Source organism: Osmia bicornis, chromosome 1 (assembly GCF_907164935.1).
Source record: "Osmia bicornis bicornis chromosome 1, iOsmBic2.1, whole genome shotgun sequence".
Classification (NCBI taxonomy): Eukaryota; Metazoa; Arthropoda; class Insecta; order Hymenoptera; family Megachilidae; genus Osmia; species Osmia bicornis.
In genome coordinates, this window is record NC_060216.1 from 13,250,631 (window position 1) to 13,269,012 (window position 18,382).

Here is an 18,382-nt window from a genome sequence, read left to right on the forward strand (position 1 = left end):
ACGTTTCTCGTTTGTTACCGGTTTTTGTTTGGTGAAAAAATTCTCGTGGCTGCGAGCTTTATAAATGTCGTTTGCGTCGAGACACGGCGAATGAATTCCCAGCAACGAAATTATCAGCATCGATCGAAAGTACACAGTCGACCCCCGGTAATTTGCCAACGATCGTTCTACCTGGAATATTTCTCTTTCATGAAACACATTGTTCAACATAGAAAAGTCAATACTTTTAATTTTCATATGCAATTTCGTGTTTCTAACACAACAGGTGGCGATAAAATATTAAACTTATTATGTCACCTCCAATGTTGGGCAAGAAAAAATTTCAAAATTAAATGATTTCTTTAGAATTTCAAAATTATGAATTTTGAAAAAATTTCAGATTCTCAGAACTTAAGAATTTTTAAATATTTAAATTTTTAAATTTCGAATTTCCATATCGCCAAAATTTCCAAATAATCTATCCCATTTGTAAAACAACTTATTTACGCCAATGGTCACACAAATTCATCAATCAACTGGCAAACGTGGATTTATTTATGCATGTAGCTTCGCCGATTTATTTGCCTGATCGTTAATGGACGAAACGCGATTACAAAAATCTATCGAAGGTTGGTCACGTTTCGTTCGAATGATATTTAACAGGAAGTCCCGATACGCCGTTTATATCCGGCTACGTTTTTGTTTAACGATGCGCATGTTATCTTGATTTTATTCACGTTTGTTCAGGCGAATCAGCTTGTCGTATTTTATTTATTAATACTTTCAGTAAATAAAAATATCCTTAAAAATATAAAAACTACCAAAATGTCAATTTAAACAAAAATTGCTGTAAAAATGCAATTTGAAATACAGCATAATGCAGTTTAAATAATGAAATGCTTATACAGTTTTGAATATTCTATAAATAAATTTAAAATGAAATAAAACAAAGTCATATTAGTCATTCTTGTTGGCACAATAATTCACGGATGAAGTGGTTACATTCGACCTAAACACCGCGTTAAAATCACATTACAGCAAATACGCGGTTTCCACATAATTAAGCATGGTTGGCTAACGATATCATTCGCAATTCTTTTTTTTTAAATTGTGTGAAAATTATGTGGTCAGGTATCTGTCGAAATAAAAACCGACGAAAATTAGCGGGTAATTTTCGACTCGGTATTTCTCTTATTAATCTTCCACCATCGAATTTTTTCACCCCTTACAAATGAGTTTTTCATTGTTACGCCGATATGGTACACCCCTAGCGTGTTACGATATAATTCATATCCATCTTTTTGTTTGAAAGAATGCAATGTTTCATAGGAATTCGAGTAATTAGAGCGTGGAAACTTTTGTTCGCACATTTGTTTGTTTGTATGCACAATTCATGACAGAAAAGTATTGTAAAATAACACTTGTGATATATCAAATTAAATGTCAAAGTTTACTGCAAATCACTATATAGATGCACCGTGGATATACAAAAAGTTATAAATCAAGAAAGGAACAATGTTAAATTAGTTACATACTGATTATCAAAATTTGGAACCTAAAAGTTGTGGTATGATTTCATGACAGAAAAGTATTATAAAATACTGCTTGTGATATATTGAATTAAAGCTTAAAAATTACTGAAAATAATGACATAAGTAATCCGCAAATATTTTCAACACAAAATGGCTGAATATTTATTGGCTACTGAAATCACCTTGTTTCTCAAAATATTTAAACGAACAAATTTCTACTATATTTAATAGAAATTCTATGTAATAGAAATTGTTAAAGGAACTATATTCCTCAAGATTTAACTACCTAACATGAACCGACCACATAAATAGTAAAACGTACGTTGTTCTGAAGGTAACCGTTCCAGGTAATATAAATCGGCGTTAAATCAACGTAAACGAGAAACCGGGTCGTCGGCGAACGTCGTTTCGACGGTGTGTAATATTTGAGACAGTATATTGTTCGAAGCTGAATGACGGTGTGCATAAGTTAACGAATGTACAAAGTTGTAACCGAGCCAACTATCAATAAATTGGAATTATTCTATCATTCTGTCGAACAATAACTCTACTACGTATGAAAAAAAAAAAAGATAAAAAAGAGGTAAAAGTAAATTTTCAGGATATCTGATTGTAAATAAAATAAATTTTACATGGAAAGGATTGAGTCAACAAGCGACAATTTTTTTCCAAAAATAACAAAAACGTTGTGAATTTTAATTATAAAATTAAAATAGTAATTTGTCAAAATTTCGAAGCATTAAAATAATATTTAAATAATTCTAAGCACTTTAAAACAGTAATTTTCGATTTTCAGCTGATTATTATTGAAGACATTGAATTCTGGACATTGTGACACGGTTGAATAATGGAACAGTGCAGTATTATTGGTAGACTACAATCAATCGGTGTCATAGAAAGTTATCGAAGCGCAATAGCAATAACAGTAGCAACGACGTCAAATGTATCGGTTAATTCGCACAAATAAATCGCAATTATCCGATCGCGTACACACGCGATTCCGTCATTAACGGTGAAACCACGTGCTCGCTAGCATGTCCGTTCTTAAATTAATCGCACGTTCACCATGCCAAGATATATCGTCGAAGACGATGCATGTCGCATGCAAAATATAACCACCTTCGTTAATTGTTGTTCATCGATTGAAAACCTTAGATATATTTCAACCCAGAAAACAGGATGATAATTTTATCCCACTCGAAATTTTAATAAGTTATTACGAGATGCCTGGAATTATTTGAATATAATTTGAAGGATTTAAAATTTTCAGCAACTATTTTGATGTGTTCAGAATCATCCTGATACGTGTAATTTTAACGCCTTGAAACTATGACAAATTACTATTGTATTTTCCATCGTTTGAAAATTTTGACAGGTTGCTAATATTAGTACGATAATTCATAGAATCGTCGCACACACAAGTAAACAAAATGGTCATTGAGCTAAAACCCATTAGTTACATTTCACGAATAACACGGACCAACATTATGCATTGTCATTGAATAACTTTCCGACAAATTAATTTGCTGAATCGTGACTGTCCACCAACAAATGATGCCTGTAATTGCATAAGATAATTACTTCGACCATGATTGAACGACACTATGTTCTATCATTAAATATACAAGAACCCAGGTATCGATCAATTCCTCTAACATAATAAAATGGCAAAATGGAATATTTGATAAAATTGCAAAATGTAACTATAATAAAATAGTGAAATGGCAAGATAGTGAAGTAGCACTTAAATGAATAATGCTTCAAAGGAGACTGAATTAATATTCACTTTTTCAAAAAATAACAAGAGAGATATTCCGTCCTGGTTAAATAAAGAATCAGGGAAGGTACTCTCGTGGTTAATTGGAATAATTAATGAGACCATTTCATTGTCCATTTCCCTAATTCTCAGCTGCTCCTTTCAAAGTGATGTACCACGGGGACATCCACCTTCCCAATGGAATACTTCAGAGTTCGTTTTGTGGACATTGCCGAAGACATCTTCTACGGTCTAAGAAAAAACGAGCTACTGGGTCCAAATGGACCCAGGCGTCGCCAATTTTTCAAAATAGAATAAAAGAATATGGAAAAATATTTCAGATCGGTTACTGACACTCTAGTTGGCAGGCGCAATTAGCGACGACGTTAATTATAGCAAATCGGTGTCGCTTCTAAATATCCCCCGATCCCACTGAAATTCCCGATAACAATCCCGACCTGGTTTGCGGAAATACTAGGATCGCAACACGACGTTATTTCTGATCAGAGTTCACATGTAAGCGTGCTTCACCGCACGCTAAACCACATAGAAATGACCCGATTGGCTGTTTACTGGAAAGCCTAGCGACTCGCATTATTTTTCTGTCGTTTATCGCGTCATCGAACTCGGATAATCGTGTTTAAGTAGTACGCGATGAAACAGTTTCAGCTTTGTTTATCATCAAAGCACAAATTGTGTTAATTATTTTATCAATTATGAGATTGATTTTTCAAGGAGGATGGCATTGGATATTTTTTATTAGATAAAGATGAATAGCTGGACTGTTGCTTTGAGTGATTAACGATATTGGTTTTTTATCATTAAGTATTAGGATTTGGGAGATTGTTTTCTATTGGAAATTTGGAATATTTTTTTATTTTATTATTATTTGAAATTTCAAAATATTAACATATTTTCCTATTTTTCTACTACAAATTGTTTTCCTCGTTTTTTCCTTCCTCAACTCTTGAGCAGATTCTTCAAATTACACCTGATCCTGCAGATTACCTAATGCAACTTAATTTCACACATAGCGAGATTACGTCTTAGTTAATAAATACACGGTAGTTAGATGCTTGCCATTTTATAATTGGTATTACTCTACGCTTTCGTATTGTTCAACGCGATGAATATGTGTTTGTCACTTGTACAATGCATCATCTGCGCTACGCTGCCGTGAGAAAGCTTTGAATCACCATTGTCATGATAAATAGAATTATCTTGCTTCCGTAAGTGGAATGATAGATCGAGCTACTCTGTCAATACCGAGTCATCTAATTTAATTTTTCGACAATTATCATTGCAACATTGCAGTTCAGGAAACGATGACTGAATGGTATCATTCAGAAGCTAAACAGAGATTCCTTATTAATTTAATCATTCGCTTATGAAATATACATTCGAATGATTTGATGGTTTAAAGTTGAATTTCAAAAAATTTAAAATTCCAAAATCAGCGAAAAAGCGACGTCATTGTCGTAAAGTTAAATCCTGAAACGCGAAGCAAGTTTAAACCTCGGTTCCTCGTAAAAAGGGTCATCCAAGTCCCTTTAGTGGTCGTTTCTTAAGCGCCCAACGGTGGGTCATTACAGAGAAAGAGTTTCCCTGCCAGAATTCATGCTGCGACGATGATTTTCCGCGGTCATCAAGTGCGAATGACGTGCAATCGTTTGGGTAATTTTACCAGATCCCCACAAAAGCTTGCCATTTGGGAAATTATGCGTGAAACACGACCTGCATTCGATGCAAGTACCCATTTAATGATTTCGAATAATTAGAGAGAAAATGAAGAATTCAGAGGTGTTGGCTGGTAATCATGTAGGTAAAGGAAACTCGGTTGGGGAGTAAATTTGTAGCCTCGCGTGTTTATTGGTGGTACGATGGTTCACGCTGGGTGAATCCATGGTTCGCAAGTTTCTAGGGAATGGTGGCCTATATCTTGTCTAACAACGGTACGCAGAGGAGATAATAGCGTGAGAGATGAGAAATATCAAATTTGAAAATTTAGAAATCTACAAAATTGAAAATTCAGAAATACAAAAACTGAAAAATTATAAATTTAGAAAAGTTGAAAATTTAAAAAATTGGGAAATTAGAAGTTTGGAAAGTTGGAAAATCGAAAAACTCAAAATTTAGAAATTTAAGAATATAAAAATTTCCTGATTTTCAGGAGTAACATTAATGTCCATCACTGCTCCAAAACATTAATAACCATTATGAAGTAATCCTACACCATTTTGGTTTCCAATAAACATTCAATCTAAAATCGATACGTGTCAATCAGCAAGTGTCAATTAGCTAATTAATCAAGCCAAGGTGGGATGGATTCCCGGATAAGGAAATTTCATTCAAAAATGATTTCATTGGAATCTAGATAAATTAGTTTTCTTCGTGGCAGTAATCTAAGCTATTTAGGGTCGAGCCCAGTGGTTTAAGCTTGCCTATGAAGAGCAGAGATTCCGTTTCGTGGTAATGATGATCGATATTCCGCAGAACCGTTGCGGTTCGTGTCTGTTTAGCATCACGCAGAATTGAATAGCTATTATACGCTTGCTCTAAATGCGACTTTAGGTTGGCCTGTTTTTAAGCTGCCTTTGCAGCTATGTTCATAATCCCTACCCTTCAATCTTAATTCTATTTTCAAATTTAAAATACCCACGGAAAAGCCAGCAATAATTGTTCAGCTACGTGCTTTATTGATAAAATAATACCTAAAGAAGTCTATAATTCCCAATTGCATTAAACTTACTTAAATTTGCTTTTACTTAATTAAAAATATCCATATTAAACATTTAAAATGATGGAAAATAGTAAATAACGTTCGTTCAAATTAAAAACAGTATCTAATGAAATTTTCCAAGTAAGTGTGTCAATAATTTTCAAATGAATTAAAAACAGAAGGCTAATGGGTTAATACTGAAAAAGTACGGAAAGTGATTCAAAATTCCCCGTGGAAGTTCGTCCACGGACAATATTGAATCACCATCTCTCTGTTTAACGATAAACAGGCAACTTTCAAATGGTTTCATTAAATTCCCGCCAATGGTGAGCCGCAACCTCCGGCTTTAAATTAATAACCGGAGACACCGTCTTTAATAGCGACTCGGCATTAATAACCAACGTATCGATTCAATGGTCTACGACTTCGGACGATTGCTTCGGGATCGGACAAACTTCCATAACGTTTCATGCTATGTATTTGCTTGGCGACTGGAAATTACAGAGTACTTTGACGGGGTCCCAGGAGCGCAGAAGTGGCAGCTTTGGAAATTGCCAGAGTCAAAAATTTCCAGCTTTGAAAACCATCGCTGTTGAGTCGTAAACGTGGAATCGTCAAGACGGATGATCTCTACCTTATCCTCCTTATTACGCGACAAAGGGTTAACTTTATTCACCAAGTAGAAGGAAGAGCTCGAGGTTGATTAAGTTGCCGGCGGTCGCGAGGATCAATATTCCGCGAGGGTATCCTGGCAAACGTCTGGATTATAATCACGCTCGAGTGCTCGCGAGAAAGTTTCGCGGACTAACAAGACTGTAAAATGCTCTGTCAATCGCTACCTCTCGACCTTAAGCGACACAATGTAAATGTACCGTTACCTTCAAAAGATTTTAATAACCGTCAATTCATTATCATACCACGATGCACACTCGTTGTATTACTCAGAAATTCATGGAATTAGCAATACAGAAAGAAGTTCATTTCACGTAGCATTTGATTTGCAATATAACGAGAGTGTACTGCAATATCGAGCTAAAAATCAGTGGGTTGATTCAGCCGTCAGTGGTAAGTCGCCAGGGGTCAAGATCAATAATTTCCAGCGGGACGTGCGTCTGTTTATAATTACGAGGGTGCGTCGTACGAATTGCAGAGTTTCGGACAGGGTTCTGCCACTTGCCATTTCACATTAGCCTATATGCAATTGCATTGGGAGGTTGCACCTATGCAGCCAACGTGTGCACTGTCGAAACTCGACACCGGCTGCGGACATACTGACCCGAGCGTAACGCGTCGCATAGATACGTTGCGACAATAAGCCATGCAAGCGGAGAAGCTAGCCTTCTCTTTGAATAGCCTGTAAAGGGGATCGTCTGACGCCATTTCCAATGGGAGTAGTCGACCGTCATCATTCATGCTCCTTCCGTCTCCTCTTAAAAGCGAAAGACACTAATTTCGAGAATCATTATTCATTTCTTTTTCTTTTTTCAAGAAATTCATTCCGAAATGGAGGCAGATATTTAAAAACTTTTAATTTGTTTTGAAGTAAAATTAATTAAGTTTCCTTTTTCAGTTTTGATTTTTTAAATAAAATTTCTTCATTAAAATACAGATTTTATCCGCTTTTTATTAAAAATATCAATTTGATTAAAAAAAAATTCCTCCCGGAATTTTCAGGGTGCAAATATTTATGTTCTCATTATTTTATTCAACAGAATTCTGCATAAAAGGTTTGTGTCTGTTCGTTGAATACAAACAGGAAGATAGCAGTTGGGAATTCAGTTATGGCATCGCGTCGCCAAGTTTTTGCGTATATCTACATTGCTTTTAAGCACAAACTCAATATTTGGTGAAATTTCACCCACGCCCATTTCTGTCCACTCTCTCGAACATAATCCGCCTTGTGTAAATTAGCTTTCTAGCCTGCACACTCGGTACATACACACACACACGCGCGCGTGGTCTCGTATATTTTTCTAGAAGAATCGCAAATGTGTTTCGGAATTTTCGAAAAGGAAAATTTATAACCCTCGTGGCTCTCACATTTCTCTGAAACGCATTCAATTTTCTCTTGTTTGAGCATATTTCAGCTTAACGGTAAACAATTTGTATTGCGAATAATTAATAGTAACAGGAAACTGTACCCTCGTAAATTATGTGAACAGTGAAAAAAGAGAGGGACGATGAATTAGGCGAATACCAAAGGTTTGTCATATTTGCTAAACGTTCGGAATCTCTGTGAAAATAATATCCATCGCTTAAAAGAAAAATCTCAGTTATTTGATTCTAAAATAGTTGCCTTTTTCCCCGGTATAAAAGAGGAAATAATAAATCAAGAGATCTGAATACCATTACAAGTCTATATAAAAACGTTTCGAATTCTTGATAAACGTTACAATGGAATTCATAAAATCTAAAATAACAAGGGAGTTTTATTTCGAAGAAGGTGGTGAGGGTGTGGGGCGTCTAACAAGTAGCGAAACAGGGGCATTGAATAGTACAATGGAGGAAAATTAAAAGCAGACAATATTTCGAGAAATTTTTAATGGCAACGAGAAAACAGAGCTAAATGGGCTGTTTACAGAATAAGTTACGTAATTGTTTTGAAATATTCCACGGAAACAGGCTTCACCATTAAAAATCAATAGAAAAGTAATTTAATTGTTTCATAACTAATTAGTAAACTGATAATATACAGTGAAATAGTTCAACTAAAAATATTTTAATCTTCTTACACTTAATCCAGCTTCAAAAAGAAAAAGAAAGAAAAAAAAAATTAAAACACAAAATAATACTAGATTTATTAATCCAGAAAGAATTTCCATTTTAGCTACACATGTTTCTTTCCAGCCATCCTTCGTATACAAGGTCTACGTTGAAACAGTTTTAAAGACAGTAAAATTCAGAGGAGGGAAATACCGGGAGCATAAGCGTGGAACAACAATGAATTGTGGAGAACAACCGCTAAGGGATGGTTTCCCCGTATATATACGGTTTCAAGCGAACGCGAAAGAGGTGTGGTATTCGCACGATAATTCCCGTAGGAATGCGAGGCCAAGGAACGCTGTAAAGATGCATGGCTAATATGGAACAAAAATGAAACGCAACTTCCGGTATTTCATAGAAATTATTAAAACTTCCTGTTGGAATAATGTCGCGATAACGAAGAAGAGGAAACTTTTCAAAATCAATGTAACAAGCACGAGGGGAAAATTGAAGGGTTACTTTGGAATTTCATTTGACAAATTTTAGGAAAATTTTGCTCCGGCTATAATTATTTGTGTAGAAAGAATCTGCGTCACAGGAAGGCAACTCCCTCGAGACTAGAGTCGAAACAAGTGAGAGGGTGAGTTTACACGATTTCCTTTGAGCCTCGAATTGGAACAATGGTAACTGGTTAACTTCAAACGAATATTCGATAGGATTCCTAACGTTCGGATATTAGAAAGACTCCATTTCGCGTTTATACAGTGGACAAAGGAGTAAGTTTTATAGAAAGAGAATTTAATAGCCTTTTCGAAAGAATCAAACAATTAAAGAACATTCCTACGGCCATGTATAACAAAAGATTGAATAGAATACAGTGCCAAAGAATGTTGGAAACGTATTTGACCCTTTCGTGTATCAACTTGCTCGATCTAGGTAAAAAAGGAAGAGGAAGTTTCGTAGGTTCCAAGATTGAAAACAGATCCGAATAAAAGGCGGAATCGGGCCTGGATCCAGAATCGTAAAGTTATTGCCTGTCGTCTAGGCCAAACTGTCTTTGAATTGCAAAAAACTTCGGATTGAAAATGAAAATCAAGGGAAACCGAAGTGGAAGGATCTTTGTGCCATGGACGAATGAAATAAGAAGGCAATACAACGAATGACCTATAATATACGATGGGATATATCCCGGTACATAGGTGGCATATGATGGAAAACGGATTTATTCGATCAACACAGCTCCAAAGAAGATTCCAGATAACAACGATGCAACTCAACGACTATCGTTTCTCTGTTTTCCGATTCACCTTGCGTTTCTCACAGTTCCCTTTGATTTCGCATTCGGTCAATTTCGATTCATGGGAAAAATTTCGTACGGAACGGAGGATAAATAAAAATTATATGTAATTTTTACCAGAGACCAGTGAGGTAACCGAGCTTTTTACGGCAGGGTAAATCATAAAATTTTACGAGAGGATATTAAAATTTTTAAACGTTTGAGTATTGAAAATTCTGAATTGGAATTTTTGAAGTTTGGAGTTTACAAAAATTGGAATTTACAAATTTTTTAATTTTGAAGTGATATTAAATTTTCTCTGAATGCATAAACACAGCAACAGTGACACGAAAAGTTGGAATAGTTTAAAATTAGTTCGTGTAGATTACAGACACCCTCTCTTCATTGTCTGGAGTACATCTCTAAAGCACTGTTAGAAGGAATGCCTTATTCAAGGTGTTCTTGGCATTGTGTTGCTTGATGAGGTACACCGTCATCATGTTTGTTTAAGACAGTCATCAGGCTAGATTACCATCGAGCCGAGGAGTGGGTTAAATCTTGTCTAGTCTAACAATAGATTAATAGGTCACAGCAGCCCTATTGTTTCACCTCGGCGAGACGCGATATAAAATTTAAACAGAATTTTGTATTACACGAAGGGCGATAATTACAGCCAGGCTACTTCGTTATCTCCCTTGGGAACATGAGATCAGGGGCAGGGGGTCGGTTTCGCTGGTAAATATTCCAGCGTCGAATTACGAACGCTTCTCTCTGCCGAAATAACGAATTGATAAAAAAGAAACACTATATTTGCAAATATTAACGTCTGTGCAACGTATCAAATATTCCCTGAGAAACCGAGATAGGAACTTTCGCTAAAGAAAACACGAAAACGAACATGGGGGCGAACTTTCATCCTCCGACAAGGAACACCGGCAAATTACCTGGGGAAATGCTGTATCGTGGAACAAATATGAGATTTCAAAGTCCACGGATTCGAGAGATACTGAAATAACGAAATCTGAACGAAAATAAACCATTCCAACATTTATCACGAACAGTATCAAACAGTAAGATATTAATAAAAATAATTTCATTATAACAGCGAAAATGATTTTCATGAATGAGTAACACACCATATGGGTCAGTGGTTCTAAAAACAATAAAACGTTATCATCCTGAATCAAATGATTACTAAATTCAATTATCCGTCTACATATGTTCATAAGCAAATTCTTTAATTTTTCATAAATATTTAAACGATATTCCTTGATAAATAATACCGGAAGCGACGAGTTAAAGTCCATGGACGCTCTTTGGACAAGGGTTGAATTTGAAAAAAGCAAACTCCGAGAGTTGTTGCAGAGAAAGGAAAGGAAGGAAGTAAACCGAAAGAAGGTGAATCCGTGTTCGCGAAAAAAGGTCCATCGAAAGAAAAGGAAGAGAAGATGGACCGAAAAGGTGCGGAAGCCATATCGGTCCACGTGAGCCGAATAAACTTTTTACCTGGGTTCGAATTTTCTTCTGCCAAAGGACGTGAGAATTAGGCTTTCGATAAAACGTCCAGGATCAGTTCGCCTGATGTTTCTGTGGCTTTCGAAAAGCTGTTGAAAAGGTCACGTCCAAGAATATTTCCGATAAACTTCGACAAAACGAACCATACTAAATCACTGAGGTTATTTTCAGAGGCTTGAGAACTTACAGCCGCTCACAAAAGACCGCGTATACCTCATAAATATACCATGTGTTTATGAAATAAATATAATAAATATTCGGCTTTATGGAAATTAGAAAATTCGCATAAACTGTATAATGGATGACGCACCTGGTGTGACGTTGGTTTCAAAAACAATAAATGTCGTTCATGAATAATCAAATGGTTTCTTTTTTTTTTGTTATTATTAACGTTTATGAACGACTGTATTTTCAAGAACTTCTCTGTCAATTTATGTTATAAGAAAAGAAATAAGGAGGGATTCGAATTTTTTTTCTAAACGAAACGAACGTAATATACCTCCGGTTATTTAACTTGGTAATTACGAGAGAGACCCCGATCCCCGTTTACGTTTGAAATTCCTCTTTAAATAAACTGGACGTTTAAAACCGCGTTTTCAATAGGGAACAATTAGAACACCGGCGACATAAGAAACTTTAAACGTCGTTTTAAATTTCCTGGATTCTTTGTTTCCTTCATGGATTTTTCCAGGCCTATAAAAGGAGCACGAAACTCCTTCAATTGCTTCAAACGAGCAAAAAATTTCCTTGAGAAAATAAAGTTTGCTCCTGAAAGTTCAAGGAAGTCGAAAGAAAAATTTTATTAGCTTCGAGAAGAAAGAAAAAATTATTATGAAATATTTATTCTACCAAAGATTTTGAAAAAATAACTAAAATGAAAATGAATTAATGTTTTACTAAAAAATCACAAAAATTCAATCAATAAAATGAACCACTTGTGAGAAATTCAAAATTCTCCAAAGGAAAATTTAAAAAAATTGTAATTGTAATCGTAATTAATTTTCAAATCCACTGAACAGAAAATTGCATCCGAACTTCAATGAACAAAAAAGGTAAAACATCAAGTAATTTTTCAATAAAGTACATTTCTTTGTTGGAAAGAAAACAGCAGAAGTTTCCAACAGTGAAATAAATTTCTAAGAGGATTGAAACTCTATCATTTGATTATCGAGTTTTCCCGGTGAACGTGAAAATTAGGTCTTCCATCAAAAATCCACAAACCGTCAGTACGAGTTTTCTGATTGAAGCGAATAACTGACGAGTGAAATGGATCAAGCGTTTCTTCTTCGACAATGGGATAAAGTTGAGCCGAAATAGAACTGCATCTTCCTTTTCGTGGATATAAAATATCAAAGTAGAGCCAATACCGCGAAACTGATCAATTCCTTTCCTCGAATGATTGTCAATTACTTCCTTCTTACATGAAATATTGTCTGATCAAATACTAACTCTATTATCAGTAAGGATATTAGAATAACACTGGTATGAAGGTAAATTTGACAGAAATAAATATACTGAAAATGAATTAGAAATTGAAAAAAATATTCTGGAAGGTTACAAGGCTGTGTGGGTACCCGAAAATTCGATCCAGGGTTCGAAATAATGAAGTAATTAATCAAAGAAAATAATAAACAAACTCTGAAACTTAAATTTGAAAATAAACCCATCTTATTATTATTGAACACCATGACAGAAGTCAATGAGAAATTTTTCAGCAATTTCCGTCTCCTCCCACCGACATAATATCCCTTCATTTTTTTTTCAGGATGAAACTTTTTTCAATCGCCTTCCGTTTAATAATTTCTTTACTATTCCGCCACTCTCTAGTCCCGTCCTTCCATTATCCCACCGAGTATTGACTTAATTAATCGATTTCATGGAATCCATCGGTCGCCATGGTCGGCTTGATTTTCTCTCCACAGGCGGATGAGTCTCTAACGATGCCCGGCACGGAAATAAAATTGTCGAGTTGGAAGGACAGTATCAAATTCCCCAGGGAATAAAGTCTTCTCGAGTTTCTCCGACAGAAATCTTGTGCGTGCAAGATGGTTCTTACATAGCGAGTTTCAGGATGGGCATGGGCAACTTGTGCCCACTGGGAAAGAAGTCATTGACCACCGACATTAACCTTCGATAAATCTAATTGTTCTTTTTAAGTTTGAGAAAAGAAAATGAAAGAGTAATTACTTTTAGCGGTGTTTGAAAGTCCAAATCTACTTTAACTTGCCCTGAGAGCATCCAGTTGCCCAGGACTTGAATGAAACTATCTGTGAAACGTCGAAAGAGGACACCTGAAGACTCCGATAAGACTTCCTGGAGGAAAAGGACCGATAGGCGTTCTCGATTGATTACACGAACGATTCTCGAGGAAGACATTCGAGCGAACGACCGATACGTGACACTTTGACGTTCACATGAGAACGAAGCTTCATTCTGTCCCTTCGATCGGTCCATTCTCATTCTCTTGTGGATATCGGTTCGTCTACAATGCTACAGTTACACTCCACCCTCGACATTCTACCTTACACCTTTGTCAAGGAACTGGCAATTTACAAATGGCAATAAAATTCCATTTTAACGCGTCACGGTTATGAGTTACGCCAGGTGAAACGTTAAAAATCTATTCTGGTAACAGGTTATACGATTGTGTATTTCTTGCGAAATCCTACATAAATTCTCGTCATTAATTTCGCCGACGTTAATCTACGCTTTGGTATTAGCATAACCGAGTCGTTTCTCAATCTTAAAATTACTTTTTTCCTCAAATGAAGCGCGAGAATGATTAAATTTTTGGATATTAAGTCGCTTGAAAGATCGCGTTTCAAGAATACGCTCGACTTTTAGCTAAAGGTGTTAAAATCTCCTGCAAAAAATAATATTTCCGAATTTACCCGAATTCTATTAACAATTCTAACATTTCTCGGTAATAGTACGAAAGCAAATAGATGGCGTTAAAATATTTGTCGAAATTCCGGCCGTTTCCCGAAGTCACACCAGGGGTGATATTTGCACGGGATCAAGGGATATGCGGGCAGATAAATCACGAAGGAAGTTCACGCCACTCTTTCTCTCTTTCATTCCCTGGCATGACGACGCGTTTCTACTAGGCACCCATTATTAAGACGCTGGTCGCCCCGACGCTTCAACCATTCCTTACTTCCCGTTTCATGCCTGTTCTCGCGTGCACAAGGATCGCAAATAAAGAAGTTATCCCTCAGGCGATTTATTCGCTCAACGAAAGAGAAAAGAGATTTCTTGCAAGTTGTTACGCCCATCGGCGAAAAATCAGCGTTAATCCTTCTTTCTGGTTTTTCCTTTATTTTTAAAAATACTGCCTGAGAGCGACCGTTGAAAAAGGGAACACAAAGAGGAGCGATTCGTAGCTGTAAACGCGAGAGGAAAAGCTGTATTACAAGCTGAAGCCCGCTTTCCTCGAAAGCGGTCGCTCTTCAGTGAGCGGCGAGCATCAAAAGCCCTTTTGAAAATCTTATAGCCTCTCTACGTTAAAACTTCTTTGGTCTTACCGGATATCCGGGATGTAGTCGAGCGAAAATCTAATGTAACGAATGATATTAAAACGAAACATGATCAATTTGATTAAACATTCAAAGCTTTAAAAAAGCTAAGCTCGCTTTTTTTATCTCCCCGGATCCAATCTTGATTTTTATTCATTTATTTATTATAAAATTCTTTCTGAGAGATTTAGAAGCTAAATTAATAATAGAAAAGAAAAATTATAGTATATGTATCCAAGTAAATTGTAGATAAGAAATATCAACTTTTTAATTTTTGATAAAATTACTGTTTTGAGATTTTGATATATTTTGTTGTGTCGTGGTTGTGATGTCTCATTTAATGTTCGTGATAACGCATCATTAATTAATTATAATAATGTAATTCTATAAGCAATTAGCTGGCAAACAGGATGATAAATATCAACATTGATTTGCAGTGGAATCAGTATTCCATTGTTTCTGTACCATAAATTGGAAATAATAACATAATTATTATTATACTGAAAATAATATTAAATGTACAAAAGTAAATAAAACAAAATTAAAAATAAATGAAAGCAAATATTTTTCCGAATTTACCAAAATGCTCTCCATGCTATTATATGCTCTCCATAAATATAATATAAAACATAAAATGAATATTATATTCTATAGAATTTCTTAATTAAGTATAGAAAATAATAGTTTGTAGGAAAGAGGCAATATAGATACACACAGTATTAACAGTGTTTTACGAGTTATTATACGGTATTAGGAGTTCTCTGTGATAAAGTAAAAAGTTGCAGGAACTTCGGCTCTGATATACTTGAACCTCGTAAAAGATCCCGTAAAAGCTTTGCCTTCTATTGCTCATATTTTCTCCAGTCAACAATGCGATAGAATCTACCCTTTTTTCAAAACAAAAACGATCGCTATTGTATATAATCGACAAATGTATTTACATACTCTACATCTATGATCTATGATTTATTTTTATTCAAAATAAAATTTGACAAACTGAAAAATATCAAATTTCTAAAATGCGCTGTGAACTTTTTCTCAATTTTATAGATACAATTATTAAATAAAATTAATAGCGTCAAAATTTTATTTGAACGATATGAATTTCAATTACTGTTCCTTGAAATTTAATTCACGATTTTATTTTCGTTCTATTTGACGATAAAACGTTTCTCGGTATCGGTTGATTTGATTACACTTCCCGTATCGTTCTCGCTTATTACTATAATTACGTTATTTTATTTGTTGGGCCAATATTTATCATGGACCAATAAATTACCCGCGAATTCTATGTTTCTAACGTTATTTACCTTCCAACTCGTTGCTGCTTTGTAGAAACGCGTTTAGCCTTCCTATAGAGATTACTTACCGAATAAATAAAACTATTGTTCGATTTTGTTAAATATATGTATCATTAAGTACGCTTTTTACGAGTAAAGGTAAGAATATTCACATAAATTAGATATTTAATATTTCAAATATTATTTAAACTTTCATTTTATATCATAAAACACATATTTTTAATAGTAGATAAATTCTATCTATACTAAATACCTTAAGTCCTAATTTAAATACATTACTGTTAACATAGAATATATTAGACCCTAATAATTTATTTTTCCTTAAAATACAATTTGATGTAATTGTTGAATAAATTCAATGAAACTTTATTGGTTTCAGAATATTTTCTTGACAAAAGAGCCACTATGTCAGTTAAGGGTTAAACAAAATGAAATTGTATCAAAGGAGATAAACGTTCAACTTTATTCCCTCAATTTATTAGCATGAAAAAGCATCTATGGTGGTCGAATATAAGCGGGTAGGTTGGAAACAAAGAGCTACTTATCGAACGACCTTGATGTTGCCAACGGTTATAAAAGAAATATAAAACACTTACCTTGATGGTGAACTGCCTGCATTGTGGTTTGTATGCGTTCGTTCCACAAACAAGAAATCGATCAGGTCCTTGTCTGCCAAATACTCGTACGTAATTCTGACACTGGTCCTCGCTACGTCCTTTCAGATAACAAAGTTCACGATGCGCCCTGCTGCTGGACCACTGCAACCTCTGTAACAAACAAGATGAAACAATAGTTACTTTGAAATCTAATTTCCAATAACACTGCGACGCCAACATAGGACACTCGTGAATTCGAAACGAAATTACATGTGTTAAAAAGAGTGACACGTACTTTGGTTATGTTTCCAAATTCTGATGACACCGTACGGCGTCCGACGGGTTTTTAGACAAAACACGTAATTATCGGATAAAATTGATACTGTTTATGATACTACGAATTAATATTTGCATAATAAGATTAAAATTAACGATTCTGAAACACTTTGTAGCCAATTTTATATATTTAATAGCGGAATTAACATACACCGATCACACCGTGTCAAGAGCCGGACGCCATATTGAACAATCGTGGCGGGAACGTAAGCAGTCAAATAAGAAATTATAAAAATATACAATACTTCATAAAACAAAGAAAAAAGTGCTAATAATGATAAAGATATTAATAAATTAAATTATAAAATATTATACAAACAATATTTATGTATATTTCCTTTATTTAGTTTCTGATTTGAATATAAGCGCGTCATATGGCGCGAATATCACTTGATTTGGATTATAAATTTATAATTTACAAATTCACTGTGATCATATAACGCCATATAAATTATTAATTGATTTAAATGAATGATAAAATTACGTTATAGGTCTGCGCGGTATGAAGGTTCACGGGAGACTAATACAAGCGAAGCCTACTGAAATCTCGACGGCCCGTCAATGTTTTGATTTCGAACGCTACGAAACGTAAACATACATTACTATTCGTAGACTCTGGATTTGTTTTCACATATAATGTTTCAACTAACATTTGCAAAGATAAAATCTATCGTTAAATATATTTATTTAAATAATATTTTATGTTTTACTATTTTGTATTGTATTAATTTATAATTTGTATATTATCAATATTTTACAATATTTTCAAGGCAAAACATGGTTTAAATATGAAAAATAATTTTAAACAAAAAAAACTACACTCTCACAATTTTTTAAATTTCTTTTTACTAATATATTATTTATTCAAACTTCTATCTATGAATCTCTTTTACCTCGAAAGACAAACTTGTTAAAAATAAATAGATATCCAGAACGTGATACGCTTGAGCTTATTTAAAAAAGATATTGATGTGATTCTGCATACGAGAGGCACGCTAATTTTCGATCTGCATGCGCATGTTCTCATTATTTTCCAAAATGAGATTACTTCCATGTCATGTCATTCTTTACCTTCAGGCGCATCAAATAATCTCCCGCAAACCCACCAAGAAATATTCTATGAAACGAACGTTTGAAAAATAAAAACTAAACGT

The 18,382-nt window shown here is 34.7% G+C and overlaps 1 protein-coding gene across 2 annotated transcripts in view; it reads right to left on the reverse strand.

The window, feature by feature from the left end:
* Positions 1-18,382, reverse strand: part of LOC114872807 (semaphorin-1A-like) — a 125,139-nt gene that overhangs the window by 36,431 nt on the left and 70,326 nt on the right. For both annotated transcript variants that reach the window (XM_029180418.2, XM_029180417.2), the window contains exon 5: positions 16,893-17,063. In XM_029180418.2, the coding sequence (XP_029036251.1) occupies positions 16,893-17,063 (171 nt within the window). The remainder of the gene's footprint in view (positions 1-16,892; positions 17,064-18,382) is intronic.